Here is a 19,263-nt window from a genome sequence, read left to right as displayed (position 1 = left end):
TCAGCTGGCGCTGCCAAAGTTTCACACACTTTATATTGATTTTTATTGTGCGTTGCCAATGAGACACTTTTTCACGCACTCGCACTGCGCTGCGCTGGGCTGAGCTTTGCTGGCAAAACAAACTGAAACTGGGAAATAGAAAATAGAAAATAGAATATATGGCAAATAGAAAATCGACTTAACTTGCTTTCTTTTTGGCCTCTCAATGCAGCTACGAAGTGCGCTACACACCCACCAAATACATTGAGACCAACGAAGGCGGCCTGGTGCTGCTGGCTGTAAACGAGGGCGATGGCGGCCGATATGATAGCTATTTGGATGGCACCCTGCTCTGCAGCTATGGCGTCACCGTGGATGCGCACAGGTGAGACTCTTTGTCCCAATCCCACACCCCACACTCCATTTTCCAACGACTCCACCTGCCCAGCAATAAGCAACCCACCCGGCTGGCATTTAAATTTACCGCTTCGGGCGTCAAAATATCCGTTGCGCAATTAGAAAGCTGAAACTTTCGACTTGTGCTGTTGTTGTTTGTGTTGGGTGCACACTTTAATTTCCGTGCACGGGACACGCCGATAACTTATTGTGCTGTGCTCTTCTACTTACATTAGATGCTCGCCGCCTTCGCAGAAGCAGGACTACCAGAAGATCTATTCGCATTGGTGCAACGAGTTCGAGAAATACAAATCAGCCATGAAGCAATGGCAGGCCAAACAGGAGGTAAGCGAAATCTGCCAATTAAATATAGATTTAACAACCGGCAGCAGACGGCACAGCTGTTATTCGCAGCTGCCGTTAATTGTTTTTAATTAATTTTTCATTCAAATCGTTGATTCTGTGCCTAATTTCCTTGCCATGCAATTAACGAAATTATATATGTATTTTTGTGCCCAGAATACCCATTAAATATATGCAGTTAGGAAGGGTATAATGTTTTGTCGAAATGTATGTAACAGGCAGACAGGCTCTCATAATGCATAGTTATAAATATTCTTGCCGTGTCCGCATTTGCGTCTGAGTGGAAACAAACAAAATACTTTAAACGTGAAATATGTATCTTTCCATACCGCACGTAGATCAAATTTAAATATTATCTCTTTGAAATTTTCTCCTATCCTACCACTCGAAAATAACAATAATAACTAGATCCGTGCACTTTGGTATATACACAATTTTATATGCTATATTTGGAACATCAACTGGAAGACTTGTTCAGGGTATCTCCTAGTCGAGCACTGCCGACTAAAACACTCATCTTGGTTTTGTGAATTTTATCTAATTAAGTTTTTCGCTTGTGTTTTGCAGCAATGTGGCCTCAAGGATAAAACGGCAACAGGCAGCAGCAGCGGCAGCAGCATCAGCGGCAACGGCAAACATGTCAACGATGTGTTCAGCAACGACGCCCTGGTCTGACCCAGAAGTGAGTAGCCGACTTGAGAGCCAAGTCAACTTTTAGCCTAGTTCCTACCCACTACACAAAAAATCCCATACAACAAAAACAAAATTAACTCATGGCCTTTGCCCTCCTCTTCTGTGCCTTCCCACCAAATATGCTGCCCACTCTCAGAGTACTTGTTCAGCTATGAGTTCTTGTCGGCGGGTGTACGCCCAAATTTCGGCCATCATTTGTACATTTTCGTGTTTCTGCTAGCCCTGTGCACTAGTTACTAAAGTCTCTAGTCAAACTAGTTAAAGTAAGTTGTAGAAAGAACAAAAAAAAAAAAAGAAAAAAAAAACCACCACGCCACGTCTAATTCTGGCCAATATTTAAATGGATAAAAATGTTTTGTTTTGTTTGCCAATTCAATCTGATTACAGCCAGCAAAAACGTCAAGGCGCAGCAGCAGGGAGGAGAGTAATCAGCACCCAGAAAGCAGTGACAAGAGCCGAGCAACCAACTACAAAGACTGAAAATTTTAAGCTTTTGAAAGACAATATTTCAATATGTTTTCAATATGTGTTTTATTATTTTTTCTTTTGCTTCATTTACATGTACAGCAATTGTTTAGTGCTCTACGTTTGCCATTCGAATTAACAACAAATATCAAATAACAATTTCAAAGCAAAACTCAATAGTGCAACAAAAACAACAACAAACCACCATCACTACTACAACAAAAGCAACAAAAACAACAAAAACGAAAACAACAGCAACAACAAAATGTTTGATTGATTTGAATATTAAGGTACACACAACTAGCCAGAATGCAGCAGAAAGCGCTAAGCAAAGTGAGTAAACGTTAAAAGTTACTAACAAAAGGATCCTGCCATAATGAAAAATGGAAAATACGGTTTTACATAGAACAGAGTCTCTATTTCTATTTCGAATTCTATTTCTATTGCGATTGCTTCAAAAAGAAATCACTAAATTATGCTAAGATAAATTACGAGTAATTTAAAAAGCGCAAATACAAACCACCTACATGAAACACAGACACAAACACACTCACATAGGCTACAAACAGACATAGGCTACAAGGACATCATTCTATTTGAGCTCAACGGTTTTTTGCCTCAGTTTTGTGTATAAATTTTAATATGCATTTGAGTTTAGGTTCTAGGATTGTGTGCATACCCTTTGACATGTACACTCAACAAAATATTAAGTCTACATTTTAGAAAATCGCTATCAATAGAAATGTCTCTTAATTTTAGAGATGTTTCCTGTTTAAACAAAATGTTCCTTATAGGAGAATATTTTTGGTAAAACACGAACATTTACTAAAATTAACAAAATTGTTGATAGCGATTTTTTATAATTTAGGTTCAACATTTATTTGAGTGTACAAAAACAAATGCAAAACAAAATATAAGAGATAGCGTCGCTTGGCCATGGGAAGATCTTAAACGAATTTGTATATTAACTAGCAATATTTGTTTAATAATTCTAGTATAAGGTTTATGAATAGCTATGTATAAATAGGTCGTAGATATTGTATTTAAAAAATAATTGAATACAACCTCTGGGTGTGCATTGTATTTTACGGAACCAAAATTTCATAAAATATTCAGAAACAGCCCAACTCTTGGCTCTGATATGGTCTCTAGGTTAAGGCAAGAGTTTGTACATAACGTCGCTTTAGTTATAATCAAACCCCTTTAACAGTTAATAAGCATTTAGTTTACTTAACACAAAACTCAAGTATTTAGTATTGGCATATTAAAGGAAAAATTCGTGTAAGCTGGCATTTAATTTAAATTCTTAATAGACTTTGGTTAAAAAAAAAATGAGTTTTTGGGCAAATAAAAAATAACACGCTGACGGTATTTTGGCCGTCGTTGTATAGATTGCGCGTTAGCCTCATGTTTACTATAAGCAATATATATATACATACATATAGTTACTGCAGATTGAGACCAATATGCTCATATACATACACATACACACACATCCATAAATACATACATTTATATATATACGTATATTTAACCATAGATATAAGTAAGTTGGTGTGGCAAATACATTTTAGTAATGTTCAACTAAATTCTCAAATCGCAGTCGTTGCATTATATTAACATGTATGCGTAGTACCCCAATTCGGAATTAAGTAAAATGCATTCAAATCTATTGTATGTAGAGTAATACATACGTATATCTAATAGATGGCCGTTGAATAAATCAATATTTAATGAGCTAGCGATAAAACAGAAAATAATTAACTAATAATATTAACACAAACAACAACAATATAACTGCCATTAAGTATGGAACTGCATTTTGAAATACATGGAAAACTAAACGCTTTTCTGAACATTAAAACATGCAAATTGAGGAAGTGCATTAACATAAATCCCATAGGTACTTACAACTGCCAATATAAGTATATACATATATGCGTAAATTAACAAAATATTTTTCTAAAAGTTTTCTCAGCAAAAGCAACAAAATTTTAATGTTTCCATCTAGAAGTTACCCACAAACACACACGTTTTAGCTTACTACTCGAATCTAATCCATTGTAAATGAAACTACAAAAAAAATATGTATTTTTCAGCTAATAATGCTCTGAGCTTCTAACTTGAGATACACAAGTTTGTTTTGCTTTTTGTAGACGATTTAATTTTTGATTTATTGTAAATAATTTAAAGATTATGTGAAATGTTTTGTATGACAATCACATGATGTTGAGCAAATAAAAATATGATGACCCGTAAATGAAGCTAATTGCAATGTCGGTATTTGAAGTAAACAAAATGAATTCAAATAATGAAAAACAAAAACCTATATTACAAATTAAATATAAACACAATACATATGTATATATATATATATATATATATATATATTCAAATATATATATATATATATATATATATATATATATATATATATATATATATATATATATATATATATATATATATATATATAAATATATCTTATATAGTTAAAATAGTAAACAAAAGGTCCTTGTAAAAATAAAATAATAATCGAAGCGTACTCTAGACAACACCCGTTTTACAAAGTATTCATACAAAGAAAATAATTCGCGCTTGAAGTACATTTGCATATATACTTATGTATGTATACAGTTTTCTGTCTATGGTAAACTATATTAAATATATAAAGAATTATTACAGCAAAATAAAAAAAGTAAAGATAAAATAAAACAACAAAGCTGCCCTGAAGAACGTATCATGAGCTATCTAAAATTTCATAACAAAAAAAAAAAGGAAGAAATAACATAAATAATTATGAGAACTTACAATTAAACAAAGAACTTAGCTGTAAACATTAAAGTAAAATGCAGTAAATAAATGTGATAAGATTCTTTAATAGAAAACATTTTACTTAATTTTTACTTGGCGAAAACGGGTTTGTTTATGAACAATTTTTTTCTGCCAATTTTAATAAATATGGTTTAAAATTGATAAACGACCAATTTTAATATTTATCTTGTTGCTTTTGCAGTAATATTTTAAATTAAGTAGCTTTAATTATATTTAAATGTAAAACTTGAGAACTACCAAGTTTTCATTTTTATTGTATTGTAGCTTATTTTATATTTATTGTATAGTAGCTTATTTTACTATTTACGTTCTAAAATTATTTGAAACTGAAAGCTTTTTTACTTTTGAAAGTATTTATTTTACTTTTTACTAAAATGGTGTCGCTCGCTTGAAACATTTTCCCAAGTTTCGCTCAGAAAAGTTAATAGGTATAGAAAAGGGCCATTCATAGCAACTAGCCCCAGTTGCGTTTTACCTTCGGGTCGCGCAGATACTTTAAAAACTTTTCCTTAACCGGGAGCATCAGTTGTGAATTGTTTCCGGGACTTAAGTCTAAGAAATATTTAACATTTACGGCTGGTGTGGCCTGTGTTTGGGAGCCGGGGCTGTGGCTGGGTCGCTAAGTACATTTCTGTGTAAGTACTTATTTGTTTTTGTACTAAATAAATAGGAGGGGTCTTAACTATAATAAGTATACTCGCGGCTGCTTTAAATTAATAGAAATTTGCAGGTAACAGCACATAGCTGTTACTCCTGAGCTCCAGACCAATAACAAACATTGATGTGACTTAAAACGTGGCGACATATTTAACAATTAATCAATGGACAACTTGAGCTGCAAATAGAGACATTTAACTGTTATGAAATATTTCAGAGCTATATTTTTTCCAATTAAGTGTAGCTGGGCAAATGCGATCGCCTGACCTCGGGTCATTTGCCGTTGTTAACCGCAAATAGAATCGAATACGGTGAGCTTGCAGTAGCCGGGTCGCATGTATTTCATTTGGCATATTGATAAATGAAATGAAATCCACACTACAGAGCGAAAGAGGGAGCTCAGTAAAACACGCTCCCCAGTGGAGTACCTGTCAATGGCAGGCAAACACATGCACACACAACAGTCGCATACTCATTCGCATGCAATTTAATTTGACTGCCTTTTTGTTGCGGCTTTGTTTTGCGCCATTTTACGGTGGTTGTTTCAATTTATTATACAATACAACTGCAATTGGGATTGTTTTTAATAGTTTTAAACTCGCGAACCAGCCGCAGGTCAATAACACACACACACACACACACATACAGAGAGAGTGAGAGAGTGAGGGGGTTGACATGCGAAAATTGCATGCAGCTAATTGGCCACTGGCTGTGACTAGACTACAATTGTAGGCAGCTCAGCTGAGGGCTGCCAAAGGAGGCGATGCCAAATGTGGCAGCCGCATTGAAATTATGGGCTTGCTTTGACTTGTGCAATTAACTGGAATGGGGGACTGCAGCAAGATGCGACATGCACCGCTATTAGAAGCATTCCCAGATATGCAATTTGTGTGGCTTTTTTTTTTAATCATTATTCTGAATTATAATTAAATCGATTAATATGAAAGTTGTGCGCTATATCTTCTGTTTGTAATACTGAATAGATTCGGTGGTGCCAATTTGTTGATCCGTAATGCAGTATATCGGCTGACAGACCTCAACGTACTCGGGATCGTACAACATGCTCTCTATGTAGTGCTTGGGATTGGTTGGCTCCGGCCAGAGGGTAGCCAAGTTGCGGCGATAGGCATAGGCGAACACTGCTTCGGTTATTTGCAAGTTTATGCATTTCAGTTTGCGCATGGGCGGAAAAACATCGCGCTTGGCCATGTCGTTGGGCCACACCAAGTTGGCCAGCCGATCGGCGGCCACCAGGAATGTCTCATCCGGCACGCTCGTCATGCCCGACAGCATGACGCCCAACGTGAGCCCGGGGAGCATATACTGGACATTGCAGTAGCCGGGCTGATACACTTTATTGGCATACTTTAAGGACGGCAGCTGTGCGGCCGAGATAAATATGCAGTGGCCCTTGGTGTACACAAAGGCGTCATCGGCACAGCATTCCGCTAGCTCCAGTGGGGTGGACATGGCGTATATGATGGGTTGCTCTGCGCTCTGCTCCATTGCCCTGATGATATCTTTGGTAAAGACATTGGGCTCTGAACTGCAGCCCACCAGCACATTAGGCTTGAGCAAATTAATTGCGTCGAGTAGACTGCCGACTGGCTCGTGCCTGTGCTTGAATTCCAATAGTTCCGTGGGCACCTTGTGATCGCAGCGACCGTGGACTATCAGACCATGAGCGTCACAGAACCAGATGCGCTCCCTCGCTGCACTCTCATCCAAGCGCAAACGCTTTAAATAGGCCAGACACATGCGCGCCATGCCAATGTTAAAGGTTCCGTTGCCATAGAAGAGCAACTTGTTTGCCTTAAAAGTGCCTTCAGTAATTTTGTTGGCGGCCAGCAGGCCGGCCAACCCGCAGGCGCCCAAGGCCTGAAGACTGACATCCATGAAGCATTGCCGCTTGCGATAGCGCTCTAGCTGTTTGATCGAGTCTAACGCGCCAAAGTTCTTCGTTTGGATGATTGCACGTGGTCCAAAGAGCCGCAAGACGGCCACAGTGAACTCCTCGAAAAAGGCCTCGTACTCAGCTCCCGTGACGCGACGCTGGGGTAAGCCCAAATACATTGGATCCCGCAGCAGTTCCTCGTTGTTAGTACCAACGTCCAACATTACGGGCAGGCAGCTATCGGGATTAACGCCGCCGTAAGCAACGTTTTGGTACAATTTGAAAAATACGACGGGAGCTGCATTAACCCCATAGTCGCCCATACTCAAGACGGAATCGCCATTGGTCACAACCAAATAGCGCACATCGTGGCGTCGCGGCCAATTGCGCAGCACATCGTAGATGTGGCCACGATCCTTGATGGTTAAATACATGCCCCGGGTACTTGTGTAGAGGATGCTAAAATTCTTAACCGAAAAGTAAAACTCCGAGCTCTTGAACACCGACATAAAGGTTTCTGGATCGCTTATCAATAGATTAAAAAACAGCTTGCGATTGAATCCCTCCAATTCCGTCAAAAATATATACTTCTGAAAGTTCGAGGTCAACGTGGCAAAATGTTGCGTGCAAGCCTCAAGTTGCTGCTTTACAGTGAACACGGCGGCTGGCATAAAACCGTGTATGCTGAGCAGTTGTCGCTCCCGATGCGAAAACGCCGATGACTTGTTTAACGAGCTCAAACGGTACATCCTGTGTCCGCTCAACTGGGAACGTGGCAGCTGCGAATCGGTGCGCCAGAAGGTGTCCAACTCTCGGGGCATGCCCTCCAACGTGAGGAGCTTCGCATCCTCATCGATGCACTTATGTACCGGCTGTTGCTTTTTGGCACGCATTTTTATTCGAAATTAATATAAGTGTATGTGCAGGTTGGAAAAGCTGGCTACGATATATACTAACATAGCTGTATACCTATAAATATACATATAAGTAAGTATGATTTATATATCTTAAGTTATGTATGTGTGTTTATGCAAAAATGTATATATTTAGTTTTGCATGCATGTTGTCTTATATGATGTACTTCTATACAGTGCCCTTCCATTCGATTCTCATGAATGTATCTGAACAGTGAAAATTTTATTGAGCTGAAAGCGAACGCAGGGTAATATTTGTCCGGTCCAGAAGAGCGTCCTTCCAGTGGGCTGATTTATATTGATTGAAAAAAAAATATATACGCTCAACAGGGTTGTCCACCTACTTCGAGTGTCCGTTAGAAGGGTTTTTATTGTATTATATTGTATTTTGAAATGTTTGTATGTACTATTTATTTTTTCCCTACTAAGCGCTTCTCATGAATTGAAGTAAGGTCATCAATGCTGTTGGCAGTCTAACAAACTGTAGCTCTGATCTCTTACACTCGCTCCATTTTATTGTATACGTGTTTCCTTCTCCTAACCCTACCCTAAAAGAAATGATTTTTTTTGTTCATTTGGTGATATGTATTTATTAAAGTTCTATGAGAATCTTTGGCTTAGTGCGTACTTACATATTTATATTTTATATGCAAGAATATATGTTGGGAAAATTCAGACCGGGGCAAGAGTTAAATCTTAGAATCATATATATATGAATGTCTGTGTGTAAATATGTAGCTTGTAGCTTAATGCACTCTGGCCACATTTAATTTGTACTCATTTGCATTTTGGAGGTCCTGGGCATTATGTAAATGTATCTAGCGCACTTTGTGGCGACCTCAAACCCAAAGTGACACCTCAAAATGTCGTTGTGGATTCCTTGTCGGTGCCCTTTCTGGCCTGGGCGCATCTACGAGTTCGGGTGGCATCATGTTCTCGAAATTTGATGCAAAACATCAACTGCGCCAAACTTGAGTCCAAGACACGCTGGCGCCCAACTCGCACACCTTTTATGCTAAATATTCTGCCAGGGGAGGCGGGGGTGGCGAGGGGGCGGACAACAGCCATTTGTGGTGAGCACAAGTGCACTTGGGAAGCGGCCTTAAGTGAAATGGCAACATCGTAATATTTCGACTAAAGATTCGACTCCTGGCAACGGCAACGGCAACGGAAACGGAACGCAGCGCATTTAAAAACAAGAGCCTGGAGCAGCAAACGGCTGGCCATAAGCGGCTTAATTCCAGTGGGAAAGACTTGGAGGAGAAGGGAGTCGCTTGGTTAGCGTTACTTTTTAAAATTCCACAGAGTTCTGGGCAGCCGAACTGGCCAACTGTTGTCCGACAATTCCAAATAAATTTGCATCAAACAGAAAAGAAAATGCCGCAACTAATTTGCAGCGAGTGAATGTACGAAGTGCGCCCGTAGTCAAAGCAACGCATAAATTGAAGATGAATGGGAGTGAATAATACACACACACACACACACACACACGTTCTCGAAAAACAATTCAAAAATCCAATTAAATGCCGGCAGGTGTGAGCGGGAATGCATCAAATTCTCTCATAATGAAATCAATTTTCAATCAAATGTTCTCGGACATCGAAGCAGTCAAAACTGGAACCCAAACACGGAACGAAAGGGGGCTCAATAAATGCGACACAGCAACAAAGTGACCAAAGTGGCCAAAATGTTCGTCTCTGTGTGTGTTTGTGAGTGTGCGGGTGTGAGTGTGCACGTTTTATTTCCGAAAGGGCCAAGAGGGCTTTACGGCACTTTTTTGTGCGCTTTGTTTTGCCCGGCAGTGGCGGCGGCACATTTGCACTTTTTGGACATTAAAGGCAACACCATTTGCAGTTTTTTCTGCCATCGACTGCGGATGTGCTGCAAATTGAATTTCTGCCACGGGACATATTAAGTGATCGAACTCACTCGTAGCGCCTACGGCTTTGGCGTTTTAACATAAAAATTTATGCGCTAGGTGTAAGCAGAGTAAAAGGTAAAGGCCAGCCAACAAGCTGCCCCCGAAACAAGTCCCCTGAATTGATCGAAAGGTGTATGGGGTTTGGGAGAGTGGGTGTGTGTGGGTTTGTGTGTGTGGTGTGTGTGTCTTTCAGCTGCAACGTAGCACAAAAAATGTTTATGCGACGTTTATACTATAGCGCAATTTGAATATTTTATGGATGAAATTCGATTTCGGCCATGCCCGGCACGTGCACTAAAAACTTTTGCATATGGAAATTGATTTCCTTTGGTGTCATACCTTATGCATGCTTGTGTGTGTGTGTGTGTGTGTGTGTAGGTGTGTCTGTCCAGTTTGGCCATTTGCTGGCTGACTATTTGGACAGTTGTCAAGAGCATAAAAACAAACGTAATTCGCACCTCTTCGATAACAAAACGGTTTCAAAGCAAATTTGAAGCATGCTAAAACTAAGCAATTTATATGCTGAACGTGTTGCACAATCGCCAACATTATTACGCATACGCCATATGGTACAAATTGAACAGAACCTCAATCATTTTTGATTTAGGAGATCAGTTCTAAAAGAACTCAATTCGTGTCCCTCACATAAATCGATCATCAAACAAGTTTGTCCTGAACAAAAAATTAACTTATTATTTATGTCAATTTCCTTTGTAGACTGGGCCCTCTAGCCTCATATTAAAAATCTCAACTTTAAGAATGAAAAACTGAAAATTGAAATATATTTATTAAAAATTTTCGGATATAAAAATAACATATATTTTACGTCGATTTTAAAATAGTATAACCAATTTAAGCAATCGATTTCCAAAAACTTTTTACCCTTGATCATCAGTTCACTCCATCAAGACTGACAGTTTTATATAAATAGATAAGTTGACGGGCTAAATAATGCATTTATACCTATCGAATGGTTAGACAGCATATATGGATGCTTTTTATAAATATTGACACATGGCATTGCATAAAAAATAAGCCAGTTAGTGAAATATTGAAGGCTTGTTATGCAATTGTAAACCAAAAAATGTCACAGCCCCGATTTATTTGTTCATTTTTTTATGTCGCAGTTTGCCGTTTGCTAGTGGCAAATATTGAAAGCCGATATGTAAAGCGACGTCAATGGGTTAGTCACATAAAAAGTGGTATTTCTGATGTGCCGCAAAAGCGGCCAAAAGCACATTGCAGCCGTTTATTAAATGATATGTCCGCTGCAGAGAGCTCAAGTGGGCCAAAGCCAAAGCCCAGTGCTGCAGTTTTCTATCTATTTTTTATTTTTTGGGAAAATTTCAAATAGATTTGCAGCCCGCTGGGCGTCCAATGAAATACCTCGCAGCTATTTTTGGTGGCTTTAAAGGTTTTGATAATTTACGATGCAAATTGACGAAATGCTGTCAGAAATTTTTGTGGGTGGGGTTGGTGGGTGGCATGATTTACTGGCAGCATTCAATGAAGAGAAACTCAAATAAATGTCACATGAGTGTCGTAGTTTTTTTTATTTTGGCCGCGAGCCTCGTGCAACTCGTTCAAAGTAAAAAGTCTTAAATAAAAAATTTATAAGCTAAATAAAACCGCTGCAGCAGCACAGGCCATTGAGGATGGGGGCTTGTGCAGAGCTCGCTCGACTCCTGTTGTTGATGTCGATTCCTTTTGGCTTTCCGGGCTGGCAGTCGCGGCTTCAGCTTGGCGTGTTGCTGCCACACACACACACACGCGCGCGCGTGAACTCACAGGAAAAACTTTGAAATCGGCAGCTACGTGCGTCTAAGCCAAAAAGCGCCAACTTTATATCGTTGACGTTGTCGTTGCTTTTACTTTGGAACTTCAAAAGACTTTCAGCTTATATCGTACATCTTTGCTGCCAGTTTGTTATTTATTTTACTTATATTTTTATTTTATTTTTTCGTGGCCCGCATGCAGGGCACGCTTATATTTCTTTGAGCATCCCAAGGCCCAATTGTCGAAATTGGAATGCCAAATAATTTAGGCAATAATCAAAATAAAATCACAATTAATATTAAGCAGAACAGCAGCGGCTAGAATGGCATAATTAACTTGTTGCACGCTCCTTTTGGATTGCAATCTGGGCCAATCTAATCGCATGTATCCGGCAAATATTTCTAGGCCACAAATGGCACAAATACACAAATCCAAAAATACTTGTGTGTGGGCATTAGTGGCAAATTAAAGAGAGCATAAACACGAAATCAGCACATGCGAACTCTCTGTACAAAGCAGCTCTGTCCGCCTTTCAAATCCGCACATAAAAATTGTTAACGGAAGCGAAAATTAATTAAAGCCATGGACAAGGGCAAAGTACGCGCTGGCACGCAACTCACTGGCTCTCAGGCGGCGACTGGGGGCCGTGAGGAATGACTCCACTGTTGTGGACTCTAACAGAGCAGGAGTCTGGCCAGTTGGGAGGCTGGGCTGCAAAATCAAAATATGAGCACCCCGCGAACGTTACGCGCTTTTAGACGTGCTCAAATATTTGCGAAACGTGTCAAAAGCGTTGCAAACTTTGCGCTTCAAAGCACCGACCACCACGCACCCACGCTCCCGCTGCCAGCAGTAAAAACAATTGATTGAACGCTGTGCCCGTGCAGCAAGGGGGATGGGCACCGGCAGTCCCAAATGTCACTGGGTTCGCACAGGCAGCTGCGTGTGGGTGGCAGGTGCGCCCACACCTGCCTCCCTGTGCAGCTGTGCGGTCAGGCAGGCAAACGATAACCAGATAGTCGACCAATGAACACCAAAAACAACATGCGCCAATTGTTACTAAATTCATTAAAATTATCAAAATTATTTTGCCCGCACAATATGCCGAACAACCTTGTGATAGAGGCCATCTAATAAAGCTGCTCAGATATTCACAAGTATACTGAAGATATATTTGTTACACTTTTTATACAAATCAAGGCTCAACTTATCGCTGACGGCTGACGTGCTGTGGACAGCTGCGGCTGGCTGACAAACGAAATGTCAACGTCAGTGTGACGTTTGCTAGGTGCTTGGCTGAATCATAAACAACATTGATAGATGCCTATATTGAGAAAATAGCGAAAAACTAAATAATTTTCTAATCAATATTCAGTGGGCTTTCATTTTACGTATTTCACAAGATGATAGCTTTAAATATTCTTTGAAAACATTTTCAAAACAATTGATTCCTAAGTAACAAGAATGTTGAATATAAATATCGTTTGCCTTCTTTTGTATCCCGCAGATTCTTCTGATTCATAGGTACCTAAGTTTTCTATTGAAATTGTCTGACTATCAGTTACTCCGAAACTCTTGTATTTTGTTTATATAGTTTTGCAGTGACGGATACAGATACCTTGCGACCGCAACGATATTATGTATTTTATTGATACTTTTGTATATAATAGAAAGTTTTTATTGCCCAGATGCATTTGTTTCTTAAAAATAATTTATACATAGATACTCTCGTAATCTTTTTTAATTTACTCCAAAATCTCCAGTATCTCACAGATAACTGATGGAGATACATTTGTATTTTGCAGATACTTTTGTATCTTACCGATGTAGCCCAGAGTAACTTGGCAAACAAACTCATTTGGCACGCTTCGACTCTACAGGCACATAATTAAATTCTACCCAAAACTCAACTCGGGCAGCGGCAACGACAACAATAATAACAACAGTAACAGGAACAATAACAAAAGCAACAAACAGTAACAGATTAAACAAAAATCTGGCAAGTCGCAGTCGACAACTAGGAAAATGCTCGCGCAAGCAGTTTGCCGTTGCCAGGACAAGTTAATTTATGGCACTCACTGAACCAGGCAGATAGCACAGACAACATCCAGCCGCCAGAGTAGGCAACAGACAACAGACAGCAGTAGCAGCAGCAAGTCAAATGGCGGCTCGACGTTGATTTTGTTTTGCGCTTGAAGCTGCATTTTATTATACCCCAAACAAAATGTGTTAAAGGGTATAATAGTTTTATGCGAAGGCAGAGCGAAGCAGGATCGCGCCGATCAAGTTCATTAGACATCGACCGATAGCTAAATCCGTAAAATCCGTAAGTAAACACTTTATTTTTATGCATATTTGCCATATGCCGCATATTTGATATCATAGCGTTGGGCTATGCTATTAAGCTCTCCATTTTTCAGAAAGATCAGACAATTAATTAAAGCCTTAATTAATTAGGGAAGCATTTTCTATGCATATTGTGGGGAAGAGGAATGTTCAAGAGCAGTCCCTACGCTCGTGCATATAAAATATTGCTGGGCAGCATTGTGCTGTGTTCAGGGTATCTGCTAGTCGGGCAGAGCGGACTAGAGCACTCTTACTTCCTTTATTTTATTTTTGTGTGTGTGTTTTTTTTTTGCGAAAACTTTTGCTAATTTGCGGTAATGTTAATGCTGAACTTTGCACAAAATTAGTCAAGTTCTGGCGCGTCGGATTAAGCGCAATGTTACGCCAAAGTGTTAAGTTGGAAATAAATGTTGACACTTGCGGTAAAAAGCGAGTTCTTGGGCCGCAACATAAACAAAAGCGCCGAACGTTTTAAAACAACCAACCACGAACACACACAGTCAAACACACACACACACCGACACACATCTTTGCCAGCGCCAGGCGCCATGAAATTAAGTTTGGGCCCCCTTAAAAGAAGCATGCAGCTCGGCAGCGGCTGTCACAGGTGCGCGCCGCATAAAAAAGCCAAATCGTCCCTCCCCACCCCACACCAATCAGGGCGCAACCCCTGCTGCTGGCAACGCGCCGGACTGCAGTTAATTATGAGTAAGTTGGCCATAACCGCAACACTTGCGCCATGCAATTCCTTAGGCCGAGCGGAGCAGCTGAGGCATGCCAAGCGCTTGCCAAAGTATTTTGTGTGGCAAAATTAATTTATAAGTTGGGTCCGCGACAGTTGCGGCAGGCCGGGGCGTTCAGGAGACGGGGCGACGGGGCTACCAGGGGCGATGGGCATTGGCAACCTGGGACAACTTTTGGCGTGTTTCGTGGCAAAGTTACGACACTTGCCAAGAGTTTCTGGACGGCCGTTCAAAATTTATAAAGTGTCATATGTTAGGAAATTTGCCACACGGCACTTTGCATAAAGTTAAGCCAAGTCAAATTATTTACGTAAAAAATTGCTACAGCTGAAGCCAGTTTGCCGGAGGAGTGAGGGGAGGGGGTGAAGCTGTCACCCGCTGACGATGATACAATTATTGGTTTGTATGCGCACAATTTACATTCACATTACACACACCCACCCACACACACACACTGAGACTGTTGTTGGGTTGGGGGCTAAAATCGTTAGAGGCAGAGGCTTGTAATAAATCAAACCAAGTGAATAAATCATAACTGTGCGAGAGTGTGTGTGTGTGTGAGTGAGTGTGTATGAGTGTGTGCATTTCATAGTCGCAGCTTGTCACATGCGAAAGTGAACGCGCCGCCCGCCGTGAACGACAAGTTGAAATAATGACATGAAAATTGACAATTTTATTCCTACTTAACTTGCTGAATGAACGAATGAATATATCAAGCCTGAATGTCTCCCTATCTCTCACGCCAACTCGCACACTCTCCCTTTCGATGTATGTGTGTGTGTGTGTGTGTGTGCTTTATACTCTATAGCAGATATTTTATGCACAGTTTGACGTGCGAGCGAATTGAAGCCAGAATGAATGACAGCCAGTGACTAACTGAGTGATAGAGCAACAGCTGTCAAAGTGTGAATGGCACACAGACTGATTCACACATACACACACACACACACAACCGCTTTGGTTTGTTTTTCTTGTAAATTGCTTTTGATTTGCATATGCGGAAGTGTATTTAATGATATAGTCAGCATATATATGTATATTTATCCATATCCATATCCATGCTCAAACTGGACAGGAAATGTATCGCTGCTTTAATTTCAATTAGTTGCCTGAGGCTAGATTTTATTGTCCGTATCGAATTGTCTTTTCAGACATTGATAAGCTAGATAAACATAATTTATACGCAGCATATAAATCAATGCTTCTATTAAATTATGAAATATGCCTGCTTGCCCGTAGATGATTCCGGGTGGAACTGGTAGCTGTCAATTGTATTGCACATCGCTCGCGTCACACACAAGCAACGGCACAGAAATTGCACATAAACATGTAAATAAAACCCACTGAATGGCTCAATTAAATAATCGCCCACAATAAATAAAGTCTACAGAAGTCTACAACGCACTCGCAATCGGCAGCTGTGGAGGCAGCTCTGCTCTTAGTTCACTTAACCAGTAGCAAAATGAGACGACAACGCGACGCATCTCTGAGCCTCCAAGGGAGCCTGCTTGTGGCGATCGCGATCTGTGCCGTGGTGAGCGGCGCACCACAGTCGCAGGCCACAATTGAGGAGCTGCTCAAGGATGGCGACGTTGGAGTCTCAGACACCAAAATGGCGCTGGTCACGCTAAGCACGAGCAGCTCCAGTGAGGAGGACAGCGCATCGAGCAGCAGCAGGGAGGTCAATGTGTCGGACGATTTGATATTTCTAGCTCGCAAAACTGCGACACAAATGCCGGCAGCAAAACACACGGAGGACGCCTCTTCCTCCGAAGAACTAGATGAGGCGCCACCAACTGTTGCCGAAGTCGTGCCGCCCATTGATATGAGCGCATTTGTGGCGCTGATACCCGCTAGGCAGGTGCAGGCCATTGCCGACAATTACTATCGCCACGATAAAGAGGTCCAGCGTGCGTATGCCTTTCTCAGCAGCGAATTCTTTGCGGAGATGAAACAGCAAATACTGCAGCTGCCCGAAGTGCTGGCATTTACGCGCTATCTGAACGCCAGCGGGCTGGATGTGCTTAAGCTGACGCAGACCGTGGTGCAGGCTACTAAAGCAACCACGACACTGGCCTTGGAGCCGACGGACAGCACAACGGTCAGCGGTGCGTATGAGTGACCCGGCCGCAGACCTGGCCCTGGCCATGACATGGCACAAACAAACAACTTGCTGCATAACTCTCAAGTCATCCAAGTGTCCCTTGTCCGTTGTCCGTCTGTGCCTATGCGACCATGGCATTATGCTCAATGTCATGGTCCAACACAACTGTCTGCTGCAACCTTATCAATGTTCACACATGCTCGCCTCTGCTGGAGCAGCGACAGCACCTGGACTGAATTATTTGCAAATAGCAGCAAGCTATGCAGACAAGGCCAAACGAAAGGGTTGGCGATGGTTGGGGGGTGGTTGGGAGATATTGGAATAGAGTACTAGGATGTCCCAGTTATGCGCTGGACATGTGCATTTAATTAAATATTTTGCCTGTTATTAGATTGAATTTGAAATTTTGCTTGCAGCCGTGGAAGCATTGGGTGGCGTCAATGGGGAGCCCAGCTTGAAGGAGCTGAATGGACTGCATGGCCTGGTCGACAGCGTGCTGGATGTGCTGCCACAGGATCAAATATTGGCTACGTTTTTCGATAAAATTGAAACGGATCAACAGTTTTCCAGGCTCATCGACAGCATTGGCACGCCAAAGTTCTCTAAAATCTTAAGCAATTTGCAGGTGAGTCACAGCAGCTGCCATTCCCCATGGCGCTCACCTCCGGCACGTACTTGAATTTCAAAAGTCTCGATCTAGGCACATTTGAAATTTTCTTTAAACAATTATTGAATTGTGTGTGCGGGTGTGTGAGAGTTGGCAAAGGAAACAGCACTTGGAACTAGGCAGACCGCGGATGCCTAATAATTTTCGAAGCAGACGTGAGAAAAATTTTATAGTAGCATTTTATTGGGCCTAATGCTTTATTACGTTCCGAGTGATTCGTGTTTCGTGTTTCGTTTGGCCCATCTCTTACTGCTGGCCCGAGCATATGTACTCGTATACAAATCAACTTCCGCCAGTTTGCCGCTGAACTTCTCCCGAAGACCCAATTTTAAAGCAGACTTGCCAAGTGCCCGGGCATTTTTTCCTTCTTCTAATTGGCAATTGAGCTGGCCTACGTGCGGCACATACTTTATTTATGAAATGGCGAGATGGCAAAAAGCAGAACGCGTTTGTTTTCCCTAATGCGCTGCGCCCGGCATCGAAGCCAATTTATGTTTATGTGTGAAAATATGCCAATTGATTTGGCGCAAATGGAATGCCTATAATTGAAAATAGAAAACCTGAGCATGTTCTGGCTTAGGTAAAAGCAGTCGCAAATCGCAATAAAATATCCTTGATTCGTTGTGCTGATTGACAACGAGCCTCGAGCATATATTTCAATCTAATTTTATGGCAATTAACAAGTGAGAATGCCACGCGGATAACTAATTGTGGAATAATACATTCATTGTATAGTCAACATTTATTTTGTACCCAGCTGGCAAGGGGCGTAGAATATAAATTTGCAAGGGTATGCAGAGGCAGAAGAAGGTTTTTCCGACCTCATATATATGATAAATTCAATGGATCGATTAATTTAGACGGAAGAGATTCGGGCGGACGGGCAACTCGATTGTTTGAGAACTCATATACTTTATAGAGCTGCATGTGTCGTCTTTTGCAACAAATCATTTTCATTTTACAGGGTATACATTTTAATTAATTCTTATACTCAATATTAATATATCGCAGAACATTACGCTTTCATTATTTGATAGTTTTTCCATTCAAATTTAACACTTAATTTTCTATATTCCTCTTCCATTTACAACTGATTATGCATGAAGAAAAAAAACCCGATTCGTTCTTTGCAAGTTTCACTCCAAACATTTGATTTTTATGTACCTCATCCAAGTCTTGTTCAATTTGTAAATATTCGTGACATCAAAAGTGAAATGATTTAATGGGTTAAGTCAATTGACTTATTATATTATTTAATTTCTTTCAGAATTCTGTTCCAATACGCAATCTGATCTTTGAGCTGCACAATAATGGCATCTATATAACCCGAATAGTTGAATCCCTAAAAGCGTATTTCTTTTTGTCCAGCTTTTAAGGATGAGGCCGTGTTAATGTATTAGTTTCGAATCGGCTAATTAAAAGTTAAATTTAATATTTCCAAGCATAGCTTTGCATAGACTGTCGAATACTTATAAGAAAAGAAAGACACCTGCTAAATACGCAAATGTTT

At 40.6% G+C, this 19,263-nt stretch overlaps 3 protein-coding genes across 5 annotated transcripts in view; 2 read left to right on the top strand and 1 right to left on the bottom strand.

Annotated features, from left to right (window-relative positions):
- The window catches only part of Sema2b (Semaphorin 2b), a 56,981-nt gene extending 52,707 nt beyond the window's left edge, over positions 1-4,274 (top strand). For 2 of the 3 annotated variants that reach the window (XM_070210444.1, XM_032436526.2), the window contains exons 12-15: positions 212-364; positions 612-720; positions 1,306-1,420; positions 1,819-4,273. In XM_070210444.1, coding sequence (XP_070066545.1) covers positions 212-364; positions 612-720; positions 1,306-1,413 — 370 coding nt within the window. In that variant the 3' untranslated portion in view covers positions 1,414-1,420; positions 1,819-4,273. Of the gene's footprint in view, positions 1-211; positions 365-611; positions 721-1,305; positions 1,421-1,567; positions 1,695-1,818 lie in introns of all 3 variants that reach the window. The other variant, XR_004304018.2, reaches the window with a different exon arrangement.
- A 1,999-nt stretch (positions 4,275-6,273) lies between these two features.
- On the bottom strand, positions 6,274-8,239 carry LOC6627105 (NADP-dependent malic enzyme). Its single transcript, XM_002050809.4, has one exon. It carries the CDS (start codon positions 8,173-8,175, stop codon positions 6,343-6,345), a length of 1,833 nt encoding a protein of 610 aa, XP_002050845.1. The 5' UTR covers positions 8,176-8,239; the 3' UTR covers positions 6,274-6,342.
- A 5,899-nt stretch (positions 8,240-14,138) lies between these two features.
- Positions 14,139-19,252, top strand: LOC6627106 (uncharacterized). The gene is made up of 5 exons (XM_002050810.4): positions 14,139-14,219; positions 16,222-16,311; positions 16,373-17,090; positions 17,503-17,711; positions 19,021-19,252. Exons 2-5 carry the CDS (start codon positions 16,222-16,224, stop codon positions 19,126-19,128), a joined length of 1,125 nt encoding a protein of 374 aa, XP_002050846.2. The 5' UTR covers positions 14,139-14,219; the 3' UTR covers positions 19,129-19,252.
- The last annotated feature ends 11 nt before the right edge of the window (positions 19,253-19,263 follow it).

This window comes from Drosophila virilis, chromosome 5 (genome assembly GCF_030788295.1).
Source record: "Drosophila virilis strain 15010-1051.87 chromosome 5, Dvir_AGI_RSII-ME, whole genome shotgun sequence".
In the NCBI taxonomy this organism is placed as follows: Eukaryota; Metazoa; Arthropoda; class Insecta; order Diptera; family Drosophilidae; genus Drosophila; species Drosophila virilis.
This window is presented reverse-complemented; position numbering and strand designations above follow the sequence as displayed.

Coding starts and splice junctions, on each gene's coding strand:
- LOC6627105 (XM_002050809.4), bottom strand. CDS start 8,175: ATGCGTGCCAAAAAGCAACAGCCGGTACATAAGTGCATCGATGAGGAT.
- LOC6627106 (XM_002050810.4), top strand. CDS start 16,222: ATGATTCCGGGTGGAACTGGTAGCTGTCAATTGTATTGCACATCGCTC. Junction 17,091..17,502: donor GGACAGCACAACGGTCAGCG/GTGCGTATGAGT, acceptor TTTTGCTTGCAG/CCGTGGAAGCATTGGGTGGC. Junction 17,712..19,020: donor AAATCTTAAGCAATTTGCAG/GTGAGTCACAGC, acceptor AATTTCTTTCAG/AATTCTGTTCCAATACGCAA.